The sequence below is a fragment of the Rhinoderma darwinii genome, chromosome 4 (assembly GCF_050947455.1).
Source record: "Rhinoderma darwinii isolate aRhiDar2 chromosome 4, aRhiDar2.hap1, whole genome shotgun sequence".
Lineage (NCBI taxonomy): Eukaryota > Metazoa > Chordata > Amphibia > Anura > Rhinodermatidae > Rhinoderma > Rhinoderma darwinii.
Window position 1 is genome coordinate 373,348,298 of NC_134690.1, and position 19,913 is coordinate 373,368,210.

Sequence of the window (19,913 nt, forward strand, 5' to 3'; positions counted from 1 at the left end):
GTCTGTTTAAAGGCTGTGTACACCTTTGAAAGTGTTTTTTTTTTTTTTCGGGTTATAAAATGGTCTGTGTTTGGTGCAACTTTCAAATAAGTTTTTATTAAAAACTCTTCACTTTTTGAGATACAGCTGCTCTGTATTCTGTATATAGAGCAGCTGTATCATTTGCTAAGACCTGAATCCATCAGGTCCTCAGGACTGATGGGTTCACTGTCAGAGACACGCAGGATCCATTTGTGATCGATCACATAAATTAGATGTGATCAATTACAGGCAGATCCTGTGTCAGAGACAAGCAGAACCCGCTGACACAAACGGTGAGTCCCACGGGTACAGGATTTACAAAACAATGCAGCTGCTCTGTATACGGGATACAGAGCAGCTGTATCTCAAAAAGTGAAAAGAGTTTAATGAAAACAAATTTGAATGTTGTCCCAAAACACGGACTGTCCTTCTTATATAAAAATAAATAAAATATAGAAAATCACTTACAAAAGGTTTACATAGGCTTTAAGAGGTCCACATTGGAGCTGGAGTCAGTCGGACTACAGGGGTATTCTGGGAACCCATCAGTTGGTATCAGCGGGACGATCTAGTATTTCTAAACATGGCTTTTTATTTTCGCCAATAAGGAGGATCCTGACTAATAGGAACCAGTCAGAAAGTTTATTATGCTCAGAAGGGAAAATGGAAAGTGGGAAGCCTGGAGATATTGTTTAAGCAGCATAATCTACAAAGTTCAGAAGAGTCGCTGAGCTGGAATATTTACTGGAGACACTGTCAAATTAAAAGGTTATAAAATTACCTTCAGGTGAACAAACACTATATAATAAAAAAAACAACCTGCAATGGCTCCTTAAGGGCGCCTGTACACGATACAGCCAATCTGAGCGGAGAACATTGTACACAGCAGAGCCAGCTGAATAAGAATATCGATAAGGACGAGCAGAAACTGCAGAGGGAAGGTAGTGGGGATCACAGTGGATGTAGATAGGAAGAGAGAACCGACCGCAGAGTGTGCGGGGGAAGGGAACCACACAGGCTGTATTGTATCACAGTGTAGATAAAGAGAGCACATAGCAGAATTTGCAGGGGCCCTCACACAGGGACTGTATTAGAAGGGGAAAGCAGTACAGGGATGAAGCTGTGGTGATAGATGAGCTGGTGAATTTAGCAGAATCCTGGAGACATGGACGTCACATCCAGCATGTATTACTGGGATGGACACGTCCACATTAGAAAAAAAGTCTAGCAGTAAGTTGCAAACTGCATATTGGTGGTCCAAATATAAATGTAGGAATGAAGATTGTAGCCTGAAACTTTTAACTCCAGGCCACCACTAATATATGTAAAAATCATCTTTGTCTTGTCACAGGTGTCCATAGCCATTAATATAATATGGTGCCTGTATTCTCACAATGCGCTCTTTTGATGAACAAAATAAAGGCTGCCATAAAGCGCTGCCAGCAGCAGGAGAAGCCGCAGGGAATTTGAATTCCACAGAGCTGCTCTTCTGTATCCACCCAATACTTATATTCCAAATACTTTAATCAATCCCCTTATAATACGGGATCACTCATGAAATTCCCTACAGGTGGAGCTACAATAGTAAGGTAAAAACAGTAAGACAGGAATTTTCTGCATTAGGTTATCATAACGTATTCTCAAATGAAATGGGTTTTCTGGTGCTTTGACATTGATGGCGTATCCTTAGGGGTCTGATCCTGCCAATTTGCAAAATGAAGGGCCGTTACGCCTTCATTGTTTACATAGACGCATGGATTCATCCATACAGGTGGTTTGTTCAAGTGGATGGTACTGAACTGCAGTACCAGGCACAGCCACACTGATATGCAGCGCTGTACCTGTATAAACAATGAAGTGGAGGCAAGGCAGCTTCATTCAACTGATCGGCAGGGTCCCGAGGGTCAGTTTGCCACAGATCAAACATTGAAAGCCTATCTCTGGAGATCTCATCCGTAAATGGAAACTTAACAGATTATGGTTTGCCAAATCAGAAACAGAGATATAAGAGACATCACATTTAGAGGACGTCATTGGCCTAATTTCTCAAGTCTAACAGAAAAACTGGCCTTAATTAGTGCTCAGCTTTTAAAAATGTTATGACATGTCAGAAGTTTTGACTGGTGAGTGTCCGAGCACTGAAACCTCCACGATCGCTAAAACTAAGAGGCAGAAGCGCTCGGGTGAGCGCTGTGCTGCTTAGTTTCCGATCGGCTTTTCGAGGAAATCCGAGCAAGCCGTGTATGGACACACAGACTTTCTTTTAAGCCCGTACAGCGCTCCGAGAAAAGCCCATCAGAAACCAAGCGACACAGAGCTTACCCGAGCACTTCTGCAGCTTCGTTCAATCGATCCGTGGAGGTCTTATCGTTAGGGCCACCCCCGATCAAAAAACTTTTGACAGGTCCACAATGACACGTCAAAAGTTTAAACTGCTGAAAACATGAAAGCTGCACGGTGAGTGGTTGCTATGGGCACAATAGGTTTATATGGCTTTGCAGAACATGTCGCTGTGTGCAAGGTAAAGCCATACATTTTACTAAGAGTAAAACTCATGTGAAGTCATGAAATATACCAGGACTCCTTATCCAGGAATTGTAACCCATTATCAACCTGAAAGCAAAAAAAAAAAAAACAGTAAATGTAAGCAGGAAGGTGGTTGGTTGACACGTGCCGCCGCACTGTCTCTATACGCAGAAGCTTTTATACTTGATCTCATTTATGTCGAAACAGAACAAAACAAAGACCATAGGACTTTCCATCACGTCAGAGGAGACTTCTGGTGCACGGTTACAGCACAGTAATGTAATCCACTCTGCATTTTTTATCAGGCTTCCAACTCTCACCCACCTCAACTAGCAGGAAACATCTCCATCAGGAGCCCTGGACATAGAAAACTAATAAGATTATATCCAAACGTGGAGAATACGCTGCGGGTTTTCCGGTTAGAAAATCTGCAGTGTTTACAGTAGGAGCAAAGTTGATTAATTTAAAAAAAACAAAAAAAAAAAAACACACACACACACACACACACACACACACACACATTACACACTGCGAACAAAATATGCTGAGAATACATGCAGAAATTGCTCATTTAAAATGTGCCATATTTGAGATGCGGATTCCGCATTGTAAATCTGCGGCAATTGACAGTATAATATAAGTGGATGGGGTATTCAAAAAGTCTGCTACGAAAGCAGAGCATGCTGCGAATTTTCTAATTCACAGAATGCTCATTAGGTTGTAGAGAAGCAGCAAATTTTCCCAACAATTTTCACAATGTATAGGCTGAAACCTGCGGCAAATGTGCTGCTGAATACGCATCAAAATCTGCATGTAACATGCAGATTTGCAGAAAAATCTGCAGCAGAAACGGTCTGCCACATCTGAACATGCCAAGGCTCTCCCATAGGAAAAACAGTGCCTTCCGAGAGCTACGTTCACACAGGGCGGATACGCGGTGTAATACCACACAACGTATCCGCACTGGGCACCGCAGGGAATTTCAGCCGAAAAACGGCACCATATTGTGCGGCAGTTTTTTGGCCGGAATGTCCGATGCGGAAAACGGCACAGAAAAAAAAAAGTTTCATACTCAAGTAGCCATGGCGACGAGTCCCTCGGACGTCCTGCAGGCTGGCCTCCTGGGATGACGTTTCATTCTATGTGACCATTGAAGCCTGTGATTAGCTGCAGAAGTCACTTGGGATGAAACATCATCCCAGGAGGCTGGCCTGGACGAAGAAGCACAGAATCCTGGGTAAGATTCCCCCCACTCCCCGAGTTGCAATTTTTGCTGCGGAAATGCAGTCTACTAAAGGTCAATGCACATCTTGTATGTGCGCGGTCCGTAATCACATGCCGTGTACAAGGCTATGGTCATGTGCATGAAAGGAAGTGCTGGGGTCTGAGCAATAGAACCAGCTGTCCTCTTATAACCCCTATTCAGCGTTTACACAACAGATCTCCTGGGACACGCTGAACTGCAGAAATAAAGGGCAGCGGCGGGTCAGAACACTGGATCTGCGCCTTTATTTTCTGTAGTATAATCTTGGCTTAAAGTACAAATCAATAGTGTGATGTCTTTTATACATCTGCCTAAATCCCCATCTCTCTCCGGCTGTCTTCCAGAAGGATCTCTAATAAATAACAGAGAAAGCTAGTTTATCCTCACTCTTGTATTGAACTGCTTAATAGAAATTAAAGGAGTACACGTACAAGTCTGCCCCAGTGTGTCTCAATTTTAGCATGAAGATCTCTAGGACTATTAGGCGGATACGCTGCATAAAAGCACAGAACGATACAGTGTCATCCGCGGGCCGTCCGCAATCATGGACTTTAAATGCAACCCATAAAATGACTTTTTTTTCGTTCCGGGCTCCCGGACAATGTACGGACCGTGGAAACCACAGTCATGTGCACGGGCCCATAGATATGTATGGTTCCGCAATGCATCTGCATTTTTGCGAATGAATTGCAGACCCAGAAAGACGTTCATGTGCATGAGGCCCAAGTTCAAACGTAGCGTAAATACTGCGGATTTTCTGCAACAGGTTTCATTGCGGAAAATCCGCAGCATAATACAGTAGCAGCAAAGTGGATGACATTTAAAGAGGCTCTGTCACCAGATTTTGCAACCCCTATCTGCTATTGCAGCAGATAGGCGCTGCAATGTAGATTACAGTAACGTTTTTATTTTTAAAAAACGAGCATTTTTGGCCAAGTTATGACCATTTTTGTATTTATGCAAATGAGGCTTGCAAAAGTCCAAGTGGGTGTGTTTAAAAGTAAAAGTCCAAGTGGGCGTGTATTAGGTGCGTATATCGGGGCGTTTTTAATACTTTTACTAGCTGGGCGCTGTGAAGAGAAGTAACATCCTCTTCTCTTCAGAACGCCCAGCTTGTGACAGTGCAGATCTGTGACGTCACTCACAGGTCCTGCATCGTGACGGCCACATCGGCAGCAGAGGCTACAGTTGATTCTGCAGCAGCATCAGCGTTTGCAGGTATGATCGACTTACCTGCAAACGCTGATGCTGCTGCAGAATCAACTGTAGCCTCTGGTGCCGATGTGGCCGTCACGATGCAGGACCTGTGAGTGACGTCACAGATCTGCACTGTCACAAGCTGGGCGTTCTGAAGAGAAGTGGATGATACTTCTCATCAGAGCGCCCAGCTAGTGAAAGTATTAAAAACGCCCCGATGTACGCACATAATACACGCCCACTTGGACTTTTACTTTTAAACACACCCACTTGGACTTTTGCAAGCCTCATTTGCATAACTACAAAAATGGTCATAACTTGGCCAAAAATGCTCGTTTTTTTAAAATAAAAACGTTACTGTAATCTACATTGCAGCGCCTATCTGCTGCAATAGCAGATAGGGGTTGCAAAATCTGGTGACAGAGCCTCTTTAAATATATCTCATCCACACTCTGGATAAATGAGGAGTGGAAAAACAGCTCAGAAATTGAACTGCGGTGAGGTTTTTTAACCCACAGCATGTCAATTGTATTTGCGTAATATCGCTCCATTTGTGTTGCAGGTTTTCCCCATTGAATTCAATGGGGAGTTAAAACCAGCAAGTAATAGCAGACGTTGCAATGTTTGCAGCGCAAAAGCTGCAATTCCGCCGCAAATACCGCAGCTTAGGGGAAAAAAATAAATAAAAGATCTTACCCAAAATTCTGTGCGTCTTGGTTCAGGCCGGCGTCTTGGGATGACGTTTCATCCCACATGACTACTACAGCCAGTCACAGGCTTCAGCGGTCACATGGAATGAAACTTCCTCCCGCAGATGACACAGGTAAAGCAATACATGATCAACACAAGGCAAGTGATTATGTGCACACACAAATAGATAGATATAAAAAAAAATGTAGAGCGTATAACAGCGCCAGGACTGCAATATAGATGGAGAGATGTTGGTTTATCCACCACAGAGTGAACAAGATGAGCAACGTTTCGGTTCACACCAGAACCTCTCTCAAGCCGTGAATAAGCCAACATCTCTCTATCTAGATTGAAGTCCCGGCGCTGTTATTCGCTCTACATTTTTTGCTGTTCATTACCAAGGAGTGGATTCATCCGTTCACTGGTAACGCGCACATGGCCTGATACTGTATATGGATTCATTATTGGAGGGGGGATTCATTATTGGAGGGGGGATTCTTGGTGCTTTGCAGGGATGATTGAGACAACTTCTATGCAGGAATGTAACGTAAAGAAGACAGTGCAGACAGTAAATTAAGATCATACCCTTTTGCTCTCTTCACAAATAATAAAATCAGTCCCCCGTCACCAGACACAGGTTGTTTTATAACAGTCCGCTGGCCTGTAGACAGTATACAGACTGGTATTCTGTGGGTGGATTCACAGGCTTTATGAGCAGTGCGGGTCCTACTGTTGTGAATGACAGCAAATCCTATAAACGTATCTTACCATGTCATTAATGGAATAACACAATATTGACACTAAACTATATGTAAACACACACACACATATATATATATATATATATATATATAATCTCAGGACCGCACTTGTGGTACTGCCACTGCCTTCCGCCACCACCCAGACACAATAAGGCCCATAGAGCTTAATATGGCTCAAAAGAACGGGCCCATATCATCATGGGGCCCATTCCCTTAAGGGGGAGTTCACACAGAGTTTTTTGACGAGTTTGACGCGTAAACCGCATCAGAAAAACAGTCTCGCGGGAAAAAGAAGGGACATGCCTATCTTCGGGCGTTTACATCTCTCACCTCCCATTGACATCAATGGGAGGCAGAGAAAGCGTATTTTGCAGCGTTTCTTGCTCGCAGCGCTCAATGGCCACGGGTGAAAAACGCAGCGAAAATCAGCGTGCAGTCAGAGCAAAATCTGCCTCAAAATTCCAAACGCAATTTTGTGGCAGATTTTCCTCCTGCAAAAAACTCAGTGTGTACCCGGCCTAAAAGTGGATTGGTCAAGTATTTATGCTGCCCTGTCTGAGAGCAGCATAAAAAAAAGTGACAGTCAGGCTCATTTCAGCGTGCTGTCATTTATCAGTCCATGTTAAGGAGAGGTAAGAGCTTATATTTGAGGCGTGCGGCAAGTACGAGTCCAAGTATATTCATATATTCCTGCTCCCTCCAGCAGCTTTTTTCCCCTGAGCACAGTAACATGGGGAAAAACATCAATGAGGCTGGAGGGTGAATATACTTGCGGCGGTGGCTATGCACAGCAGATATAAGTTCTAAGGGTATGTTCACATGCCGTGTTTTCAGGTGTATTTCAGGGCGTTTACTGAATTCGATCAGACGGAGTGGTTTTTTTTACGCCGCCATTTTAAAAAAATCGCAAAGAGCCCCTGCCACTTTGTCATGCCTAAGACACCCCAAGCCATCTTCTGCCTAGCCGTTTCCTACGGAGCCATTACATTCTGTCCCCCTGCCATCCACAGTACCCCTACCACCTGCTTTCCAACAGAGTCCCTATTTTACGTTATCCATGCCCCTGCCATCTTCTCCCCCTTGTCCCATGCCCCCCATAGTACCCCTACAACCTTCAGAACCCTCTCATAACAGAGCCCCTACCACCTTTTGTCTTCTATCCCCTCAACCCCCTCATCACTGAACCCTTGGTACATTTGCCTTACCCCCAACACAGAGCCTCTGCCTCCTGATTCTGTAATCCCTTTACAGGGTCCATTTTTGTCTGCACCCGTGCTCACAGAGAGGTCCTGCCACCTTATGTCCCACCTGTCTCATGCAGGACCCCTTCCACCATTCTGTGTCCCCTCACCTAACAGAACCCATTCCACCTTGTACGTCACCCACCCTAAGCCCCTGCCACCTGCTTCTGCCCCCTCTGCCTCAAACAGAGCCCATCTCCTTCTGTATTTTCAGACCCTTCACAGAGCCCCAGCCATTTTCTGCCCCCCACCAAGCACATGTCACTTTGTACCCGACCTCCCCTTCCCACAGAGCCTCTGCCAGCTTGTGTCTCACCCTGATCACCCCAGAATGGGGGGGGGGGGAGAGACCCAGACTCCTTGGCAGTATGGGGCCAAGAAATTGTTGATTGCGGCCCCTACAGTACGCGAAGACAAAGTAATGTCTCCACTGCGGCTGTGTTTAGTTCAGCCAATGATCATCTATCCAGTGATGAACACAATAATATGCCAGTCCACTGGTTCAGAATCTGTTAATTCTTTATTGAGGAAACCTGGCGGAGTTAGTCACCATTATATAAATAATCCCCACCGTGCACAAAACATCTGTAGATCTTGAGTAATGAAAGAACTGCCGGCTATGAATAAAAGCTCACATCCACCTGGAATGCAACCGATCAAGTTCTTGTATTTTCTTTCCAGTGTCTCGCTCTGGAAAATTACAAGTCTAGTGAATATTTGAGAAGGATCAGGTGCCACCTGCTAGTCACACCTCTCCCTCTGAGCCAAAAGTAACTCCGTCCCAGAGCGAGACACCGGGAGCGACTCCAGAGCAGGGGGATTCTACGTCAGATCTTACATAACTGCAGAAAAGAACAAACATTTCCTTACAACGTAGCCTCTTCAGTCTTCTATGAAGAAATATTTACCATGACGTATTTAAAGAGACACTGCCACACGTTCCTGATCTGTGTTTATTTAGGATTCAGTTGCTTATCACTTTAAAAAGATTCTCTATAAACGGCAAAAAAAAAAAAGACCACAAAATGGCTAAGGCCCTATTCACAAGCGAGTTTCTGGTCAGTGCGCTTGTCCGTTTTAACAACTGACCAGTGCAATTCAATGTGGCTATTCACACATCTGTGTTTTTTAACGGGGTATGCGTCCATTACGAGGAACTCAATGCACGTCCGATTCTGGAATGTTTTTGTGGACCGGCATTTCCGCAGTGGGAAGCAGCACTGCGGGGGAAAAATAAAAATGTTCATACTTACCCCCTCCCTCTTCTCGTAGTCCGGCCTGCCTGGATAATGTTGCAGGTCATGTGACGCTGCAGCCTGTGATTGGCTGCAGCGGTCATATGGGATGAAACGTTATCCCAGGAGGCCGGACAGCAGGAAGGAGGAGGGCATTCTGGGTATGTTTTTTTTTGGAGTCGCAATTTTGCCGGAGTACTTGGCGTTTTTGGTTGCGGGTTTTGCATTCCCATTGAATTCAATGGGGAAAACCCGCAACAGAGAATGAACAAAAACACTGCATAAATTGACATGCTGCAGAATTTAATTCTGCACCGCAGTTCAATTGATTGAGGTTTACGCTGCGTTTTCTTTCCGCAGCGTGGGCATGAGATTTTCTTACTCTCATCCACTTTGCTGCTACTGTAAATGCTGTGGAATTTCCGCAGCATTTACTCTAGATGGGAACCCGGCCTTAAGGACCAAGTGTTAACACAATGAAAACGTAAGTAACACACATCCTCGCTTATTTGCGCTTTATATCTAGCCTTGGAAGCCATCTGAAAAGATTATGGCCCACATTTATCAATGTAATTGATAAAAAAACGCATTTCATAAACATTTACCATAAAACTTGCAAGATAAATTGCAAATGAAGAAAAATAACAGTTACACCGCTAATCCACGCAGAACCTAGGATAGGAAAAGTGAAGCAATTCTAGCTAGCATGAAGTATGTGGTGACAGATTGATCAAATAGGGCAGATGCAGACATAAGGGCTTGTCCACACCTAACGGAATTGCTGCTGAAAATTTCTGCAGCAATTCCGTTGAAAGTAGCAGACTTTCCGCTGCGGCAAAACCGCACCATTTCTGGTGTTTTTGACAGCAGAAAATGGTGCATATTTTGCTCCGTTTTTCTCAACATTGGGAGATGCAATTCTGACCACTTTCTGCAACAGGAATTGACATGCTGCGGTCTGAGAAATACGCACCGCAGGTCAATTTCTGCTCGGAATATTTACACAGCGTGTGGGTGAGATTTGTTAAATCTCACCCACTCTGCTGCTACTGTATTCTGCTGCGTTTTTTCCATCCGCAATTCTGGACGGAAAAACCGCAACAATTGCGCTACGTGTGGACGGTCCCTAAACGCGTCAGGGCAAACATCAGTAAATTAGACAACATTTAACTTAAAAACACTTGTAAAAATGATGCCACTTTTGAAAAACGTCGGCAACTGTCCCTAAGGTTCACCATGTGTGATCGGCTCCAGGATTAGAATTAAAGTTTCTATTTGGCCAAGATCTCACACACGGTTTTCATGCAGTTTTTGGATCTGTTTTTCACAGTAAGGTCGGGCTCACACATAGTGTAAATAATGCGGATTTTCCGCAACGTATTTCGTTGTGAAAAACCAACAGCATAAAACTGTAGCAGCAGTGGATGAGATTTGAACAAATCTCACTTTCCAGGCTGCTGGAAAACCGTTCATAAAAAGTTTTTTTTAAAATCTGCAGGATGTCCATTTATGCTGCGGAATTGCTGCTTTTCTGTTGCAGGCTTTCCCCACTGAATTAAATGGAAAGGTAAAACACGCAACAAATCGCAGATGTTGTGATTTTTACGGTGGAAAAGCTGCGATTCCGCTGCAAAAAAAAATATTAAAACAATTATACTTTCCCAGAACACTGTGCTCCTGCGTCCAGCCCGGCCTCCAGGGATGACGTTTCATCCCATGTGACTGCTGCAGCCAATCACAGACTTCACATGGGATGAAACACCATCCCAGGAGGCCGGGATCAAGGACGCCAGAGAGACGCGTCGCCATGGCTACGGATAAGTATAGATTTTTTTGTTTTTACGTGCATTATCCGCAGTGGACATTTTGGCCAAAAAAACTGCACCACAATTTGGTGCGGTTTTTTGGCCGGAATTCCATGCGGGGACCAGGGCAGATATGCGGTGTACTTTTACATGTTTTTAAAGTCAGTCAAACATGGATCCAAAAAGCAAGAAAGGTAAAAAGAAAAGACGGATCCATCTCCTTTCTTGTGTTTCCACTCCTGTGTTTGGCTCAAACTGCGCGCGCGCGTGCGTGCGGAGTCTCAGAGGGTAGCACGATCCTTCTTGATGCTTTGACACTTATGTAGGGAAGGAGAGTACATAATATAGAGGTGTCAGGCAATGTTTACATGTTTAGGATTCTGTTACGCGTGTAAATAGGGCTAATCCACGTGCATATTCACTGGCCAATCCGCGACAGATTTTCTTTAATACAAAAAATAATTAAAAAAACACACACAACACACCTGCTTATGGCAAATCCAAGCCGTGCGCAAAAAAATATCCTCTACGCCTCTTTCTGCAAGGTGGATGACATACAAACCAGATGTTGAAGTAGATAATAAGTAGTAAATAAAGTAGAAGAAATATTCTACAAACTACCAATAAGTAGTAAATATTGCATAAAAAGTGTGCAACAAACAGCTTTTTAAAGGCACAATTAAAGGGGTTTTATACGTGAATAAAGCAGTGCCCCAGAGGCAGGAATCAGGACAAGGTGTAACTTTATAACATACGCCCCATCCCCCATCAGTCCCAGTGCTTGCAGCAGGTGCGCTGTGTAAGGCCACGTTCACATGGTATATTTTCAGGCGTATTTTGGAGCATAAAGTGCTACGATATACCATTGAAATACACCTGCAAACAGATTCTCATTGATTTTAATGGGAACACTAATCAATATGAGGCTTGTTTTTACGCTGCCGAATTAAAAAGTGCGTTGTAAAAATAGGCTTCCTAAAAAAAAGTGATGTCACTTCTTGAAACGTTTTACAAGCAGAATTTTCTCATTGACTCTTTGAAAATACGGCCAAATATACTTGCAAGCTTTTAAAATCATCCCCAAAAACGTCTGGATTCATAGTCTGTTTCCTCTTGAAAGAAGTCTGGTATTTTTCAGCCTGAACACATGCTGTGTGAACATGGCCTAAGAGCACATGCTGGACTTTTGGTCCAGGTCATAAGTGGCACCATTTTCTTCCACTGTCGGACTCTCTAATAAAATAAATAAAAGCTGATAATATTATGTTCCTGTACATGAATGGAGTTTGGCGGCTGAGATGCCAGTCGTCCGGTTAAATGGCATAAAACTTAAATCTTCCCATATGCATTTGACTGGTATATAAGTCCAGGCTCATAGCAAATAATGGCCGCAGCCATGTGCACTGCCTGAGATTTGCGGGCGGCTCGCGGCTGACACTCCGCCCGCGGCCGTGCACATGGCTACGGTCGTGTACATGAGGCCTAAGGCTCCCTGCACACGATTCTGCCCGTAATCACAGCCCGTTATTACGGGCACGGCCACCCGCATTTGCGGGCCAAGTATAAAGTATGGGAGCACAGTCCGTAAAAAGCAAAAAAAAAAACACGTCCTATCTTTTGCGAAACGTTTCTAAGGCACGGACACCTTCCCGGAATTATACGTTAAGCTGCAATATTATTGACTGTTACAGTAAGTATGGGTGACCGTGGTATTACGTGGCCCCATTTACCCTATATTAACCCTGTACTTTCCCCTCATTACCCAGGAGCCCCAATCATATTCGTTTCATGGCTATATCTAGTAGAGTGAAGTAATAAATATGATATAAAGAGTATATAAGAACATGGAGACTGCTCTGCCCCGGTACATGGCCGCTGTCTGCGCGGTAATAACTGCCTTGCTCTTTCCAGGTAAATGCCGCAGCCGTGACACTAGAGGAAGTGTCAGGCAGAAGTTGTCACGTCCTGTCATGTTGTGTACAAGGTGTCACCGCTGCCACATATGTAAACAGCACAGCGCGTCTCACCTTGCCCCCTTCTCCCGGGCCGCACAGCTCGGATGTGCCGCTCATGTCGGTCCCCGGTGTAGTCCCGACTCTTGTAGTAATCTACCAGTTACCGCAAAGATCTCATATACCGGCTCCACATCCCAGTCCTCCCCGAGCCCAGGAAGCGGCAGCAACACCACACAGCTTCCACCTCCTCCCGGATCCGCCTTCCCGTCATCCACCGCGTCCAGCCGTAAGAGGCGGAGAAGCCGAACCGCTGCGCAGGCGAAGACGGAAGTGGTACCGCAGAAAGGGCGGAAAAGCCGCAGCTGTCAGAAGCAGTTGCCAGTTCGTCGTCACTTCCTGCAGTGGCGTGACGTCATTTTCCGGTGACTGGGCTGGAGGGTGGGAAGAGGTTAGTTAGGGGAGGGCTGAGAAATATGTCGTGTTGTTCTGTATCACTGGAACTGTGTGAGGTGTATTGGGGTGACGTCATTTCCGGCACAGAGCTGTAGCTGGCGGATAGAACGGAAGTGACGCACCTCTGCGGCCGGTGTGATGGCTGGAGATGGAGGAGGCTGGAGTTGTTGACTGAGCGGTTGTGGTTTGCGGAGACAATGTGGTAAGGATGTGGCTTCTCACCGTCGCACAGTGTATTCAGCAGGGTGCACTGTACGGGTTATTGTGTGGATCTGTCCTGCTCGTTTCTGTTTTTTTCCTCTCTGGAGCCTGAGCCATTAGTGGAAATATCCCGACACGGTTGTTGTACATAGTGTTGGATTAAGGAAAACTTTCGACGTCTGACACCTTGTGTCATCATAAACTGAGGTTGCTGTGTTGTCCCCTATGCTTTACACTGCATCTCTGCTTCTTCAAATTGTCTGTTGTGCATAAGTAAAAGCCCAGCAGGAAGTTGGGGCATGGAGAACTGACTACATTAAAGGGAAGGTGTACATTTATCCATCTTCTAACATGTAGTCTAACTGTACGTGTGGCCTTTGCGCCCCCCCCCCCCCCCCCCCCACTGATCACTATAATAAAGAGGCACATCACTCAAAACAACGTGCCCATTTGTCTTTTGACTTTAGAATCTTTGGACGCCTGAATCTGTTGTCAGGATCTCCTATGAACAGCCTTGGGACTGTGTGTGCGCGTTACGTTACTATTGCAGTGAATTGGAGATAATGGGAGGATAGATCTTGGAGCAATTAAAGGGGTTTTCCGAGCTTATGGAAAATACAGAGCAGTACCTGTATGTGTGTGTGTGTGTGTTTGTATGATCCCCAGGTGATGACACCGTAGCTCAGAAGTAATTTTTCATTATCTTGCCCTATTATCTTCCACCTGCCTCCATGCTCCTCTATTACAAGGTTTAAGGTAGTGCTGTAATCACTGTCTTCTACTGAGAGCTCATGCTGCTGCTAGACTCTGCATGATCAGCTGTCCAGCGTGTGAAACACAATCCCTCCAGAGACAGGGCGAAGAGCAGGGAGCAGGTATAAGAGGCGTGTGATGTCCTGTACTAATGGGAGGTCGGAGAGGGGATATAACCAAAGTTCAGTGTACAGAACATCGCAGAAGATAAACACCAGGCGCATGGTCCTATGAGACTGGCTTACAGAGACATTTCAGCTACAGACAGCAGGTTATTGAAGTGACTCTTCTTACTGCAATTACAACATGTTTAAAGATCGGAACACCACTTAAACCTTTAGTGAGAATAACATCATCCGAATATATACTGAGATATTGAGTCAATAAGGAGAGAGCCAGCGTTTCCTCTATAACATTGATATCTATTTAGTATGACGGGCACTTCAAGGTGTCCTGCTGTGCAAAAGTTGCAGTCAATTGCAACATCTGACAACTGTCTCCTGTAGTATTGAGTTAAAGGGGTTGTCCACGAATGAACTACTGATGACCATTCCACCGGATAGGTCATCAGTATATGATTGGTGCGGGTCAGACACCCGGACCCCGCACCGATCAGCTGTTCCAGCTGCCTCCGGGCGCCAGATGTTTTGAACGATATGCAGTAGTTAGAGCCGGAAGCAGATGGCTCCGGTCCCAGAATAGCGGCCAAGCTGCTGTACTGCGGCTCTGCTCCTATTCAAGTGAGAGCTGCAGTTCTGCAGAAAGGCCGCTATACAGTTGTTGGAGCCATCTGCTCAAAACATCTGGCAGCCGGAGCAGCTGATCGGTCCGGGTGTATGACCCGCACCGATGTATACTGGTGACCTATCCTATGGATAGGTTATCAGTTGTCCAGTCGTAGACAACCCCAATAAAGGTCCATTTATATGGGCTGTGAAAATGAGACGTCTTGTTGATAGTTGGTCGTTTGCTCCTTTCACAAGCCTATGAACGAGTAAACATTAATGTTATTTACTATTGGTGTGTGGAAAAGTCTAACGCCTCTTGCACTTGACAGAGTTCGGGCCGGGAAAAACGGTCCGAGTGTCGGCCACATTTCCCGGCCCGACCGCGGTACAGATGAACGGGACTCCTGGCGTCATAAACGTTTTATGATGCCAGGAGTCCCTGCCTCCCTACGGAACTGCTGTTTCGTACTGAACAAAATTACACCGTACAGAACAGCAATTCCGTGGGGAGTCGGAGACTCCTGGCATCATAAATGTCTATGATGCCAGGAGTCTTTCACCTGTACCGCGGTCGGGCCGGGAAATGCGGCCTACGCTTGGACCGTTTTTCACGCCCCGAACGCGGTCGTGTTCTACTGCACTAATAGCGTGATGAGTAGTGTGGGGCATGACGTGGCACAAGTCATATATAGTCCTGGTTCTTGTTCCGTTATCAATGTGTATAGAACTACAAGTCTCAGGCCAGCATATATTAGGTCATTAGATGACAATGTTCTGAACCTCTGGCAGGCTCGGTCACTCTGATTTGGGGAAAGTGTTTGTTTTGGAAGGCTATGTAAGCCAAGGGGCAGAGCAACGCAGCTCTTTCATTTTAGCAATCTTTGGGGGTCCCAGTGTACAGACATCCCCCCCGATCAGACATTCATGGCGTATCTTAAATAATTATATAATGAAAGGTCAAAAAACGTTCTAATATACTTTGTGTTTCAATTACTCGCTATTTTTAAGATTTACTGACCGGCAACAAATATCTTTCCAATAGAGAGAAATTCAAACACCATTTTGAACGTAAATGATAAAATCTCATACCTTTTATAACTATTCAGCGATTTGGCATTCGTTAAAATTCAGATTACTAAGTTGTTGTGTTTTTGTCCATTTAAAACATTTTTTTGTTTTTTTTAGGTCTGTTATCTTCCGATTCTTTAACGAGAGGCGGTTCATGCCAGGTGAGATACGGATCCTTCATTTCATTCAGGCACTGTGGTAATTTTCCTGCCGCAATAACAATGCGGCATGTGCATACACCCTAAAGCCATGTCATTCACTTTGCTGCTACTGTAAATTCTGCGGAATTTCCACACAGAATTCCGTTGCAGAAATTCCGCAGCATTTGCTGTACTTTGGAACCCGGCCTAAGGCCCTTTTCACTCTTCGTTTATTGGCTACTTGAGAAGGATACGTGTGTGGCAAACTTACCCTGGGATCTACACAATGTCCAGTGCCCTTCTGGCATATGTTTGACAGGTAAACATCAAGTTGCTTTTTTTTTCTTATTTATTTCTTTTTATCTGAATAGAATAATGTAGGCTGTTGATTCTATTCAATGCCACAGACCAACAAATATGGCATGAGATAATGGAGATTTTCTTTCTCACTGACACAAAAAAATGTTTGGTGCCACAATATGGATCTGTACAACACAGATCTGTAACATGGCCGTGTGCATGGGTCCAAAGTGTTTTAGAACTTTGACTTGGAGCCACCAAGATGGATAGTTTTTCATCGTCTGAATGCAAACAAGAGTGTTTTCGTTCACTGACCGTATCCTCTCTATGCATGTCTTCTATGCACTTGCCTTGTACAGTAAATATATTATTCTACACCGTTTTTAGATGCTTCTTTCTCTCCTCAGCAATAATTTCCTGTCGTAGTTTATAGACTGTACCATGAGAATGGCCGGACAGTTCCGGAGCTACGTGTGGGATCCGGTCCTGATCACTTCTCAGATTGGATTGATGCAGTTCATCTACTACGGCGGCCTGGGCCTCTGGATTGCTTTACTGGACGTGTTGATTCACTACAGCCCCTCAATCGACCAGCTATTTAATTACGAACTCTTGGGATTTTCTTCCGTACACGGGAGGATCACCATGATGGCTTTCATCTTAAACTCTTTAACCTGCGCTTTGGGACTACTCTACTTTATCCGCAGGGGAAAGCAGTGCCTGGATTTCACAGTGACAGTCCATCTTTTCCATATGATCGGATGTTGGATATATAATGCCCACCTCCCTAGCACAATCACGTGGTGGCTGTTGATGTTTGTATGCATTGGCCTAATGGCAGTGACTGGGGAGTATCTTTGTCTGCGGACTGAACTCAATGAGATACCCCTCAGCTCCGCTCCCAAGTCTAATGTGTAGACTGTTTTAACCTCTCGGGTGTTTCTAATACTTCAGTATTTATCCTCCACACTATTAGATTTGCTAATGGTTTTTGGAGTTTGGTTAAAACTACTACTAGAATTAAAGCTACGAGATAATGGAGTATATAAGCGGTGAGCAAGTATGAGTATATCTGTCTAGCCATTCAGCACTTGCATTGCACGCTCTAGGTTTTTTTTTTTTTTTTTTAATCATTTGTAACTACGTCCACCCTGGCAGATTCTTTCCTTGTCCTCTTAAACTCACAAGAACTTTCTTGGGGCAGAATGAAAGGTTTCATCATCTTGACCTTTTATAAAGGCCCATTTTTACCAGTGCTGAAGAAGAGCCAAATCATAGAAACGTCATTGGTGAGCGCATCAAATATATAATAAGCTAGCACAGTACACAGATATAAGCCGTCTTACAATAGTCACATGTCCATCAAGTTCATCCAAGGGAGGGGAGAAGACGCGGCTGAAAGGAAGGAGGAGGATTACAATAAGACACATTGCTTCCTCCTTCTATACAAATGTCTTCCTCTATTCTTTGTCACATATAGTTGGAGTCACAGTAAGAAAATACATAATATTAAGGTTTTATATAGGTTTTATATTACTTATGCAAGATCAATGCATGTAAGTTGCTGTAAAATTGAAAATTTGGGGGAGGGGAGTTCCAGGCATGTTGGATTATTCGTTTTTTTTGTGGTGGTCGAAAGGTCGGTTGTGCCTTTTTTTTTTTTTTCCCCACAGGAAAACAACGTTGTAATTTTATCACGACTCACGGACATCTCTGTGGAGCCCTTGCCTTATTCTAGGCTCAGAAATATAATCCTTTGTGGTTTTAATGGATTTCCTTTCATAGAATAAGACTAGGACTCCAGGGTGATACCCACAAGTCACAGTAAAATCGCAGCATTACCGCTCCACGATCAGCATTTCTATGTGGGAAAACAAAAAAAGTTGCAAGTGTTCATGTGACCATTGTAAAATATTCAACATGGTTGGCTTCCTTGCGATGGTTCCCCAAAGGGAAACATTGATGTCGCTGAGGAGTCCCAGACTAATTCTAGGGTAGGAAATATATTAAAGGGGTTTTCCAGTATGAAGAAATTGATGGTCTATCCTGTGGTGGGGGTTTGATTTGTGGCACTGTCACGATAAGCTGTTTTGAAGGGGCCGCATCGCTCACGCTTCCCCTTAATTCCGTACCCGCTCTATATTGTAAATCGCCAACACACTTGTAGTGGCCGTTCACAGTATTACAGCCTTCTCCCATTCAAGCGAACGGGAGAAGGCTGTAATACTGTGAACGGCCGCTACAAATGTGTCGGTAATCCACAGTACGAGTAGATAAGGAATGGAGGGAAAGCTGCGCTCGAACCCTTCAAACCCGAGCGCCTCGGCCCCTTAAAAACAGCTCATTGGCAGGGATGCTGGGTGTCGGACCCCCACCGATCAGATACTTGAAAGCCCATTTAAAAAACCCACTATGGATTTTAAAATAATGATTTGGTACACAGAACCGAGCAGATTTGCACATGTTGAGTCGCATCTTCTGTGGATGTGGCATTCAAGTATCCTCGAACTTTGCCAAACCCTGCCAATTGATCTACCCTGCTTTGTCTTAGTACTAATGTCACTTTAGCAGACCCAATGACATTTGAAAGAGATTATTGCTGTGGGACTCCTTCCTATATATCTGTGTCTGGGAAAGCTGGGTGACGACCAGTATGGCCGGCACTGCAGGTTACGTAGGAGATGTCAGTAAATCTTGCTAGTTAGACAGTGATATAGAAGTGGATCGGGACATGTCATTGCTTTACCTAGACAAATGAACTATTTGAAAATCTGTGAACCCCCTGATGCAGCGGTAATGTTGGCCTTGATGACTGTCGCACACCTTTCCCAGAAAAAGCGTTTAGCCAACATGAAACTTTGGAAAGAAGGGGACAGCTGAAGAACTTGTGTTTTGTTTTTTTCACTAAGCAATGAGTCAAAAAGTAATGAAATGTATCCAGGATTCACACAACACGTGATGAACGCAGCAGCCTCTGTGACTGAAATGGGCTTCACACGCATTACGTTTATAGGCACTATTCAGACGGCCATGTTGTGGCTCCGCATGAGTCGTATATTTACCGCCAATTCTTTTTCATATCATTTATTTTATTTTTTTAGGGGAGAGTGGGGTGCTTACTGGATCTGTTCAAATTTACGGCACTTTAAGCATTTTTGGAACGTAACCGACCCTGCCCGACTGGCTTCTGAACAGCCGAGAATCAGCTGTTCTCACTGGGTGAAGTTGCAACAGCGTGCAAAATGTACTGGTAGGGTATGTTCACACGGCTTATTTTCAGCCGTTTTTTGGGCCGGAAAATCAGAAGCAGAACGCCTCCAAACATCTGCCCATTGATTTCAATGGAAAAAGCGGCGTTCTGTTCCGACGGGCCATTTTTCTTACGCGCCCGTTTTTAAAAACGGCCGTGAAAAAGAAGTGGATGTCCCTTCTTGAGCCGTTTTTCATTGACTCTATAGAAAAACAGCTAAAAAAAACGCAGCAAAAGATGCGAGTTGCTAAAAAAAACGGCTGAAAATCATTCGCTGTTTTCCCTTGAAAACAGCTCCGCATTTTCAGACATTTTTTAGTAAGCG

The 19,913-nt window shown here is 44.6% G+C and overlaps 2 protein-coding genes across 10 annotated transcripts in view; one reads left to right on the forward strand and one right to left on the reverse strand.

The window, feature by feature from the left end:
• The window catches only part of AFTPH (aftiphilin), a 63,989-nt gene extending 50,775 nt beyond the window's left edge, over positions 1-13,214 (reverse strand). The window contains exon 1 of one of the 2 annotated variants that reach the window (XM_075863126.1): positions 12,768-13,214. The gene's annotated coding sequence lies outside the window, so the exon portion shown is untranslated. The remainder of the gene's footprint in view (positions 1-12,767) is intronic. The other variant, XM_075863127.1, reaches the window with a different exon arrangement.
• SYS1 (SYS1 golgi trafficking protein) lies at positions 12,990-18,504 on the forward strand. 8 transcript variants are annotated; one of them, XM_075863133.1, is made up of 4 exons: positions 13,126-13,143; positions 16,016-16,059; positions 16,210-16,357; positions 16,746-18,504. In XM_075863133.1, exon 4 carries the CDS (start codon positions 16,780-16,782, stop codon positions 17,254-17,256), a length of 477 nt encoding a protein of 158 aa, XP_075719248.1. In that variant the 5' UTR covers positions 13,126-13,143; positions 16,016-16,059; positions 16,210-16,357; positions 16,746-16,779; the 3' UTR covers positions 17,257-18,504. The 8 variants fall into 8 exon arrangements, 7 of the variants coding, with proteins under 7 accessions (XP_075719243.1, XP_075719247.1, XP_075719248.1 ...); XM_075863130.1 differs by lacking the exon at positions 13,126-13,143 and adding an exon at positions 13,159-13,350; XM_075863131.1 differs by lacking the exon at positions 13,126-13,143 and adding an exon at positions 13,159-13,350 and having other exon boundaries at positions 16,765-18,504.
• The last annotated feature ends 1,409 nt before the right edge of the window (positions 18,505-19,913 follow it).

Coding starts and splice junctions, on each gene's coding strand:
- SYS1 (XM_075863128.1), top strand. CDS start 16,780: ATGAGAATGGCCGGACAGTTCCGGAGCTACGTGTGGGATCCGGTCCTG.